This window comes from Gekko japonicus, unplaced genomic scaffold (genome assembly GCF_001447785.1).
Source record: "Gekko japonicus isolate JY-2015 unplaced genomic scaffold, Gekko_japonicus_V1.1 scaffold14, whole genome shotgun sequence".
NCBI lineage: Eukaryota > Metazoa > Chordata > Lepidosauria > Squamata > Gekkonidae > Gekko > Gekko japonicus.
Genome location: NW_015176452.1, coordinates 459175 through 470229, shown reverse-complemented (window position 1 = coordinate 470229; position 11055 = coordinate 459175). Strand labels below are relative to the sequence as shown.

The following is an 11055-nucleotide window of genomic DNA, read 5'->3' as shown; positions in this document are numbered from 1 at the left end:
AATATAGTTTTAGCATCAGCAAAGGATGTAAATTGCATTGCAAGCAAAAGTGAAGTCTAAAGTAAATGCTCAATCCAATCCCCTTTATATAGAAAAGGAATTGCCTTATACCGGGATAGGCCAATGCTACATTTGCCTAGTGTAGTGCTAGCTTAGCAGGTCTTTCCTGCTTTGCTGCCTGAGATCTTAACTAGAAATGGCAGGAACTAAAGCTTGGTCCATGTATATACGCAAATTACTGAGCTATGATCCCTGTCTTATATGCTGCTGTGCATTATGTTCAGAACCTTTTAATGGCTATGCATACTCCCAAGTGGACTTCATCGCATTTGCATGTGTGACATTTGTGTGCGCTCCATCACATCTAAAAGGAGGCTTACCTGTTGTGATGATATCAAGTGCAGCTGGCACTCCAGTCAATCTGGGAAGCCGTTGAGTCCCACCAGCACCAGGAAGTAAGCCCACTGTCACCTCAGGCAAACCTACCCGTGCCTGCAGCAAAAATGGACAAGATATACGATCAAAGACTTTTGGTCAAGCAACAGACAAGGCTCATCCCATCCCTTCAGCCCTTCTAGAAAGCTGTTCTTTGTGGGCCCACACTGGGAAACTACTCAACTAAGCTTGGGGGAAAGCTGGGTTTCGGGAGCCAGAGCTTTCTTTTCTCTTTTCTTTTGTATTTAGCTCATGCCTTACTTCCATAAAACTCAAGGTGGCAGGCACAGGACTACCAGGTGGTTTCACATCCAGGAACTGATCTGACCCACTCCTGTTTAGCTTCTGCAAATGGCTGTCACATGTACTAAATTCCTTAATTTAAAATCCATCAGCCTTTGCATAATGAGAAGAGGTGTGCTCTAAATACATCTTATTCGTAATGCCATAACTCCTGCATGCCTCGATCCCTGAACAAGGAGTACAAAACCCAATCCTTATTGAATGGATTCTCTGCGAGGAGGACAGCCTTGCTAAAAAGGGATGTTATTGCTGGATGGCAGAGATAGTGGTGCTGCTATTTAGGAATTTTTTTTGTTCAAATTGAGTTGGGTGAGGAGACCAGCAAAGGCTTTGTGTGACAAGAAAACCACAAGGAGTAAAGAAATAGTAAACAAGTGGATGTGGAAAAAGTTCTGAAATTTGGGGATCGGGAGCTGCAGTGCAACACATTGGCCTGTGCTTAAAAAACAGCACTGGATTATTTATTTATTTATTTAATTGCATTTATATCCCGCCCTCCCCGCGTGCGGGCTCAGGGCGGCTTACAGGACATAGGTGTAAGACAACACCACAGTTACACAATTAGGGCACACAGTGCAATAAAATACGGTTAAAACAATTTAAAACAATTAATTACAGTGGGCAACTCCCAAGGATCTATCGCGACTCACATACTCACTCCCTATTGTACATCACATTGAGTCAAAGAAGGGGATGCTATGGCCCCGATGTTCAAAGGCCAGTCAGCCTAACCCAGCGGTATTGCTTTGCAGTCACCCATTGGTGGTGATGGTGGCGGCAGCTCCTATTCAAAAGCCTGGCGGTAGAGCTCCATCTTACAAGCCCTGCAGAACTGTAACAGGTCCCGCAGGGCCCTGATCTCCTCCGGGAGCTCATTCCACCAGATAGGAGTCATCACCGAGAAAGACCTGGCCCTTGTGGCAGCAAGCCTGGCCTCTTTAGGGCCCGGGGTCACTAGGCAGTGTTGTGACCCCGACCGAAGTGCTCTTTGGGGCCTATATGGGGAAAGGCGGTCCCTCAGGTATGCCGGACCCTGGCCATGTAGGGCTTTAAAGGTAAGCACCAGCACTTTGAAGCAAATCCGGAATGCTATAGGCAACCAGTGCAGTGCTTTCAGCACAGGCTGAATGTGGTCCCATTTAGAGGCACCAGCAACCAGCCTGGCCGCCGCATTCTGCACCAGCTGCAGCCTCCAAATTTGTGACAAAGGCAGCCCCATGTAGAGAGCGTTGCAGTAGTCTAGCCTTGAGGTAACCGTCGCGTGGATCACTGTGGCCAGGTCTTCGCAGCTAAGGAAGGGGACCAACTGCCGCACCAGCCGAAGATGGTAGAAGGTTGCTTTGGCAGTGGCTGCCACCTGGGCCTCCATCGTTAAGGTGGGGTCCAGGAGCACTCCCAAGCGCCTAACCTCCGAAGCTGGCACCAAAGGCGCCCCATCGAAGGCCGGGAGAGGGAGCCTCAATCCTGTACCGTTCCGACTCAGGCACAGGAAGTCCGTCTTTGCCGGGTTCAGCTTCAGCCGACTCAGCCTGAGCCATCTAGATACGGCCTGCAATTAGCACTCCATTGGGTTTGCTTTTCCAATATCTCAGGGAATAACAAACAACCCCACCCCATTAAAAAAGAACAGTTTACAAAACGGCACAAGAGTGTGTTTGCTGGGTGGGGGCAGTTGCTTCAGTCAATATTAAGGATGTCAAAGGCAGCAATAAGTAGGTACCCGTAACTCTTGAGTAATCACAAACATCATTAAAAAATCACAAGAGTTTTGAATGCATCAAAGTGGTATATTTTCCAGATGAAACATACAGTAAATTCAGTTCCAGGGAAAATCTGATATCACCTGCAATGGATGTACAATTTCAAGGGACTGTTCATTTATTGTGTGAAAAGCTGATTGTGTAAAAATCCCTAAGCCACACAGACATGCACAAACTCAACACAACCATAGCATGTAGGCAACACAATAGTATAAAGAGGTCTTAATACTGCCAGTTATCTCAGGCCAGGCTATGAAGACTCTGGTTCTGCTATCACGAAATTGAACAACAGAATAGGCTGCTTCAAACCAAAAGTGGGTGGCAGTTAGATATATCGTGTAACTGATAAAAAGCAAAAGGGCTTGAGCCACTCCCATGGTAGGAAACAGGAGCCCAATACAAGCAACTGAGCAGGTGGCAGAAAGCACCTAAAACAGTATGCTTAGATAGTATAGTGTTGGATTAATGCTATTAAGGGCAGACTTGTAAAGTTTGGCGTGTATGATACAACTAAACTTAAGTATACTTAAATACCACTGGTCTTAACAGGACACTTTGTCACATGTTCGTCTCTCTCCCATTAAAATGAGTGGGATTTGAAAGTGCTTAACCTTGGCTGCTCTAGCCTTAATTCTCATATCAGATACCAAGCACTGCAGAGAACTTTATCATATGACAGAAAAGCAGATTTGCATTAGGTACCAAGAAAAGGCTCCTTAACATTATTACAAAAAAGGCTCCTTAACATTTTGATGCTGAATTTACACATCCATAAACTTAAAATCAGGAGCTGCGGTGGCTCAAGTGGTTAAGAAGCTGAACTGCAGGCTGTGGAAGGTCAGTAGTTCAGCAGTTCGAGACCCGGGTTGCCGCATGACGGAGTGAGCTCCCATCTCTAGTTCCAGCTCCTGCCAACCTAGCAGTTCGAAAGCAAGAAATTGCAAGTAGATAAATAGGTACCACTTCGGTGGGAAGGTAACAGCGTTCCGTGCGCCTTGGTGTTTAGTCATGCCAGCCACATGACCACGGAAACGTCTTTGGACAGCGCTGGCTCTTCGGCTTTGAAATGGAGATGAGCACCGCAACCCTAGAGTCGGACTCGACTGGCTTTCGAGCAAGGGAACCTTTACCTTTACTAAACTTAAAATCAGACACTTCTTGCCATTTGAAAAGGTCTTCCTTTACCACTCCTAAAGTTTTGTTTTCCTAGCTGATACTGGAATAAAAAGTGGGGAATACTTCAGACATAATAGTAAACCAACATTTTGGAACTACAAGAATTGGCCCTGTGCTCATATCTCTTCAACATGGCATCTGGAACCATCCATGAGTTGATGTTTTCTGGGACCTGCCTGTAATATTTACAGACTAGTCCCAAGATTTTCTTAAGAAGGAGCAACAATTAGGTCAGCAGAATGTGTCAACATATGGTTCATTCAAAGCATATTCCACATTTATCTGTGACAGATTCTCCTTTGGCTTCCTTAAGAAGAAATCTTCATGTGGGTATCCTGTCTCTAGCATCACCAATGTGATGAATGGCTTTCGCTCAAAGACTTTGCCTAGAGTCCACCTTTAGCCAGTTCAAAAAATGAGACTAGGGTTAAAACCAATTTGGGTGCTACTTAAATACAAAAAGTGCCGTGCCTTTTAGTGACTGAATATCTCTATGAACATACTGCAAGGACTGAAGTTTCATATGATTGAGTTAGCATTATCTGTTTTTTCCCCAGCACATGGTAACTTTTGTAATAATCATACACAGGGATTTTTTGGAGCTGTACTGCCCAAAAAGTTAAAGAGTACAGGCAGAGATTTCTGTAGCTTAGATGCATTCAAATAAAAAATGACACAGGGATTCTGTTTCACTAAGCAGAAAAATCCAACTGCACACATATCATCTTACCTGTTTCATCTTATCTTCTGAGGATGACACAACAATGTAATCTGTATCATAATATGATATAACAAAAATAGCTTTGTGGATCAATGAGAGTGTTTATGTGATGAAATGGACAGCCATTTATCCATACTCTGCTCTGAAAACGGTTCCTGCTACCGCCTAGGCCTCTTGAGGAACGCATGTGGCAAAAGAAGTGCCTCCACGCACAGGCATCCCATTTAAGTAGCTATAGTTTCAGGCTACTTTCTGTACTTATACTTCACTCAGGGTTATGTCTGCAAATGGCTTGCACTCTTGGTGTATCAGTTGTTCTTCTGCTGAGCTGTCTACACTTACATGAAAGAAAAGATTACCTGCACATGTGCAATCCTGTAATGACAGCCCAATGCCACTTCCAAGCCTCCTCCCAATGCCAGACCTTCAATCGCAGCCACCATTGGTTTGTCACTCTTCTCTATTAAATCAACTAATGACCCCAGACTGGGCGCACTTCCCCAATCAGGGTTGGAAAACAGTTTGATATCAGCACCTGAGGAAATTAAACATAGGCATGAGAATCTACTATTGCTCCAAATAACCAGCCGTTTAAATCTTTCTATAGATTGGCAGATGATGGCCAACAGCAGTCAGGATTTTCAGACTACAAATTGATAAATAGTCAAATATGCAACTCAGATGCTCATTCTGTGCACAGAAATAAACTATTGGAAAAATTGACCCTATATGTTCTGTTTTGTAAACTGTGTAGAACTCAGACGATGGAGGTGACATATAAAACTACTATTGCAATTAAGGAACTGTGGGTATTTGCTAGATTTAATGTTATAAATACTGATCAGATAGAATATCTTAGTTGAATCCCATTTTGCAGACCCCTCTGACTTTCAACATGACAAAATTTTCATGCTCCAAAAGCTGACCATGACCAGACTCTGTTTGGCCCTTCAGAGCAAATGGTTGGCCACTGTATAAAACTGTACACTGAACTAGATGGACCACTGGTCTGATCTAGCAGGAAATCCCTTCCACCTAGAGGTCACCCCAATATTTCAACAATTTGGATTGCACTAGAATGCAACTGTAAGCTTGTAGCTGGCAGAAATGAGGGGGTTGGGGGAAGGAGCTATCAAGCCCTAAGCACAGAGCACTCAAGTTCTTGGTTATGCTAATGACTCTGACTGAACCAGGACAATGGTTTACTAGCCAACAACCTAATGGAAAATGAAACCCAGGGATAAAGAAGAAAACAGCCAAATTGCCAGAATGTATTCTGTTCCCCATGGGACAGGAAGATTTGAATGATCCCAGGGGAGAATGGACTTTCCCAAGGAAGATTATAAATTTTCTGGACACAGAAGAATCTCCTTTATCTTCCAGCTTCTGACCAAGGAGACTCAAATCATAAAGGACTAAACTTCTACCTAGTAACTTCATGTCCATGTTGCAAGGGGCAACAGGGAGAAGTAACAACCATGAAATCTAAGGTAATACTGAACTTTAAACTACTGTAACAAGCCTGTCCTACATAAACAGGGGTCGTTTCGTAAAAAAAGAGCTAGGGGAACTCATTAGCATAACTCATTAGCATATGCCACACACCCTGACATCACCGGAAGTGTGTCATAAGGCCACACCCCCTGACATCACCGGAAGTGTGTCATAAGGCCACACACCCCGCCCCCAACGGACCCGGCCGCCGCCGGCGGCCTTGCAGCTCCACTGCCAAGCCCCATGAGGGGCCCGGCGGTGGACCTGCAAGGCCAGCGGGAGTGCAAGGAAGCCCCGTGAAGGCCCTCCCTGGCCCCAGGCAGGCAGGGGTGGGGAGAGGCAGGGAGGAAGCAACTTACCCTCCCTCTTCTCCTGCCTCCTCCTGGCTGAATGAGGGCCGAAAGCGGGGCGGCCGGAAGCAGGGGGCGGGGCTTCGTCCTGTGCCGCGCCCCCCATACCTCACCCGGGGGAACTGCGATCCCCCCCGAAATGACCTCTGTACATAATCATTTAGTATAAGTAGAGAAAAGGAGCCACATGTTTTTACCATTTCTTTGTACCCTTGCTCAGACAGACTGCTTGAACAGAATATGTGTATTCTTTTTATTTGATTATTAAACTTCCTTATATTTTGAACGCTTTAAGTTTGGTCTCTGGAAACACATCGTACCTAGTCAATCTTATAGGAGCAAAGTGGGCAGGTGAAGCAGCAAGGTGGAGACTTTCAATGGCAATGCAGGAGCAAAATGTTAGGTGCGCAACTCTGTTTAGCAAGAGATAATCTCAGAGTCAATGGTGGCAGCAGGAGTTGTCCAGTTTGTTTTTGGCACCTCTATGGAGTGAGGGAAAGGGTGACGGCGGCAATGAGTGTAGACTTGGGTTGGCCGTAGAGTTTGCCAACCTCCCAGGGACCAAACTGAAGGTACAGGGATGGCTTGCTAGTCTGTTCCTTCACAGTTCTTGTGATTCAAGAATGGGGCAGGGGGGTGAGAACTACATAGGGGGTTGAAGGTTCAGTCTCCTGGCCCAGATTTCAAAACCATTATCATTATATGGTCTTTTAAAGTAATTTCAGTAATAAAATAGACTTTTTTTCTTTTCTGTGCATTGATGTGATTGTATGGATGGGATGGGATCATATATACTAGGTCTAGAAATATTATGTTTGGCCCCAAGTATAAATATTGTGTGGATATTATTGACCGATTATCTCCGACAGGTATGTCCAACAGGTAGATCGCGATCTACCAGTAGATCACGGAGAAGTCAGAGGTAGATCACCAGCCCCACTTGGTCTCCTGGTTTGCAGTTCTTTCTGGATCTTCGTCTCTGTTTTGTTTTTGCTTATTTTGCTTACCAGTAAATGACAGAAGGTGCATTATAAATGGGGGGGGGGGCGCGGGGGAACCCAACTTTAGTGGGTTAAAATCTAATTTAAAACTAATTTGAAACTTTATTTTCATGGTGGTAGATCACCGGCACTTTTGGCCGGAAAAAATAGATCACTACCTATTCGAAGTTGGACATGCCTGATCTACGATACTGGTGTTGCTTCATGGGAAGTCATCTGTATGTGCCTTGTAGCAGGGGTTGCAAAAATGGCCTTTTGGTCCCTTCCAGTTCACTTATTGGCCTTTGAACACTATTGAACTACACTACTACATATGGAAAGTGAATTGCCCTTGCATATGTGTTGTGTTGAATACTGCAGAATGGTTTAATTGCTGTACTAATTCAAACAACTTGCTCCATAAACAATTTAGTGGCACTACAACAGATCTCAAATTCTCCCAATGGGTCTACAGTGGGATTTTGTACATATGTGTTCTTGGTTCAATTGTCTTCATTATCCCTATTGATAAATGTAGGAAAAAATTGCTAGCAAATTCAACACAAAACTAAATATGCTGAAGAAATTAAAAGCCTCAGCTAGAAGGATGAGGAAACATTTCATCAGAATAGCAGAACATTCCCCCATTCCCTTCCCACTGGAGCCCCAATTGTCCTCCACATGCTGCTCTGGGGGCAGAGGGCAGGAGACCCACAGAAACAGCATGAGGGGGAGGGGAATCAGATCTCTGCAGGGTGGGAAGGAATGCCTTTACTAAATCAAAGTCCATATACATACCTCTACATAAATCACCTTTGACGTTTAATTAGCTAGTAATATTGCCCTGACTTGGATAGCTCAGGCTAGCTCTATCTCATCAGATCTCGGAAGCTAAGCAGGGTTGGCCCTGGCTAGTACTTGGATGTCAACTTCCAAGGAATGTCAGGGATGTGATGTGGAGGCAGCCAACAGCAAAGCACCTCTGAATGTCTGTTGTCTTGAAAACCCTATGGAGTCACTGTAAGTCAGCTGTGACTTGATAGCACTTCTGCCCTCCAATACTTTAAGCACGTATTAGAAAATTGCATTGGCAAAGCAACACTGTCAAAGTATAGCTGCAAAACTTCACAATCTTTAATAGGAGCAAGAAACAGATGATACGTACACAAGCATGAATGCGGAGGCTCTTACCTGCACTGAATTTGCCATTTGCACCACAAATCACAACAGCTTTCACGGTGGGATCAATATTTGCATGCTTCACTTCTTGCTGCAAAGTCAGTAATGTTTTAACACTGAAACAAATCAGAGAGTCACTTTAAAAACCATGGGAATAGTAGCTGAGGATGTCTGTCTGTCTGTCATAAAACAAATTCCCTAAGGAGTTTTGGAATAAAAATTCAAATAAGCTACAAGATCGATATGGCATATTTCAGTGTTGGTGGCTTCAACTGTTTAACCCCTACCTCAGCTGGGAAAAGCCTCCCCACATGGTGAAGGACCCAGGCAGTTCAAGGACATAAACCTCAGCCAATTACATCTGTAATTTTCTGAAGCTTGTTTTGGAGTTACAGAATATATGAATTGGATCCAAAGAAACATGATAAGGAAAATAGTTAGTAGTACTATTCTGCAAGAGTGTGCACCAGAATTCACAATAGGTAGTTTTCATAGCAGTGCTTATGCTCCCACTTTGACAAACTGATGTGTAAGTTGTTATGCAACCTCTTGCACAAACCTATATTTGGATTTAGTTGTAATTTTCTTTCACAACATTCTCCCTGAGTCTTAATTATCACGTTTCTCCAACTTAAAAAAGTTAATATACAAAGTAATTGCTTCTTATTGCTACACGCCAACCAACCAGGCTAAGCAAAGCACAATTTCTCAGCTATATTCCTTGATCATAATCTTCTCTTTCCTGCCCTCCAAACGTTTCCTCTGTTCCTCCACTTCTTCTATCTAGAATTTCCAACAATCTTGATAATTCAAGCACAACCAGGGCTATTTTTGGGCAGGAACGCACAGGAACGGAGTTCTGGCTGGCTCCCGAGTTGGCCACGCCCAGCCGGAACTCATTAGCATAATAGGCCACACCCAACAGCAGGAACTCATTAGGATTGGCTACATTAGGAGTGTGTGGCCTAACATGCAAAGGCGTTCCTGCCACAAAAAAAGGCCCTGGGTTTCGACAACAAACAAGGTAAACAGAATAAGAAGCAAAAGGTGGGTGTGGCTGGATGACCACACTTCTGGTAACATGGGGGTGCGGCCTAATGTGCTAACGAGTTGTGCTGTCAGGGGTGTGGCCTAATATGCTAATGGATTTCTGCTGTTGGGTGTGGCCTATTATGCTAATGGGTTCCTGCTGGGCTTTTTCTACAAAAAGAGCCCTGATAAACTTCTGCCAGGCTTGTTTGTCCAAGCTGCTCCTGCAGTGTCAATTTCTTAGTGGTCTACGCAGCATTTTCGATGTGCTGCTTCCTCAGTGGGCCTCAGTTTGTCCTCTACTTGCTCATTTAAATAAATCTAAAATAAATTAACACATGGCAGTGCTAAGAACACAGTGGTGCACATTCTACAGATGAAGTGAACTACCTCTAGAGGGAGCTAAAACAGCAGCAAACATTTAAAAATAAATGCCGATCTAAGAAAAGTAGAAACCTCTAACAATTCCTATGAAAGATGAAGAAGCTGATGCATTTCTCTTAGCTCCCCCACTTTCTTTGCCAATCCCATCAACATTACTTTCATTAACTATAATTGCTTCAGAATCTGAGGATGCGGTTGCAGTAGGTAGCTTGTTCTTTATCAGCAGCTTGAAGGTTGCCTGAGTCACATTCTTGTAGCATGTAAGATAATTATACCGCACATTTCAGTAACACAAATTATCCTTCACAGGGGAGATTATCTGCACACAGCAAAACAGTACTGTGTAATGCAGCTAGCAGTAAATTGGGAGTAGTTTTCTTTCATGGTTTAGGACTGTTAGTCTGCTGCAGGAAAAAACCCAGATCTCTTTTGTTCTTGCTCCTTGCAATCCTTAAAACACTTAGATATTAGAGAAGCCATTTTATCTCACACAAAATGCTAGTTAATTTTTGTTTGTTTATCTTAAAATATGTCCCAAGATGCAAATGAAATTAGCATTTCTCTCAAGCACTTATTTTACAAGTATCTGCTTCTATGCTTTTGCTCAGTGCAATTTGCACCTCTGTGTTATTTTCATGTAGCATGTTTCATGGCATGATTGTGAAACTGACTGAGTTGGAAGATCTAAAAAGAAGCTTGATTACTAGTGCAACTATGCCTACCATGTCTATGTGCCTAGGAAAACATTTCACCCACTACTAGGCCAGTATGTACCATACAGCCCTGCTCTTCAAACTATGCCATATTTTGTCATCTTATGCAATCACTACCATGCTGCTTTTTATTTCCTCAGGCCTGCTATAAAATCGATCCTATAGTATGGTTGTATACTACCAACATTTAAGTTTCCTATACATATAAAAGCCCAGCGTATTGACACTTTTTAGCTCTCTCATTGGCTGTGCTGTGTGCTCCATCAGCCATTGGCCCATCAACTGCCACTCAAGAGTACTCACATGCCACCGGCTGCCTGCTGGGTCCGCTCCTCTCTCCTGCCCACTGCCAGCCTGGCCGTCTTCCCTGACAAATAAACTGCCAAAATGGCTGTCTCTCCTGACAAAGACGCTTCTACTGCTTGTCTCCTCCTTGGCTGGCTGGCTACTGAGGTGGGCCAGCGGCCAAACCATTGTCTCCTCCTCCTGCTGTGCGGCTCAGTTTTCCCTCAGTGGCTGTTGCTAGGCACC

General features: G+C 44.1%; 1 protein-coding gene across 1 annotated transcript in view; it reads right to left on the bottom strand.

Moving 5' to 3' along the window:
• EHHADH (enoyl-CoA, hydratase/3-hydroxyacyl CoA dehydrogenase) overlaps window positions 1-11055 on the bottom strand; it is a 33780-nt gene that overhangs the window by 17124 nt on the left and 5601 nt on the right. Inside the window, exons 2-4 of the mRNA XM_015426834.1 lie at window positions 8411-8514; window positions 4755-4930; window positions 381-492 (exon numbers count right to left, since the gene is read on the bottom strand). Coding sequence (XP_015282320.1) covers window positions 381-492; window positions 4755-4930; window positions 8411-8514 — 392 coding nt within the window. The remainder of the gene's footprint in view (window positions 1-380; window positions 493-4754; window positions 4931-8410; window positions 8515-11055) is intronic.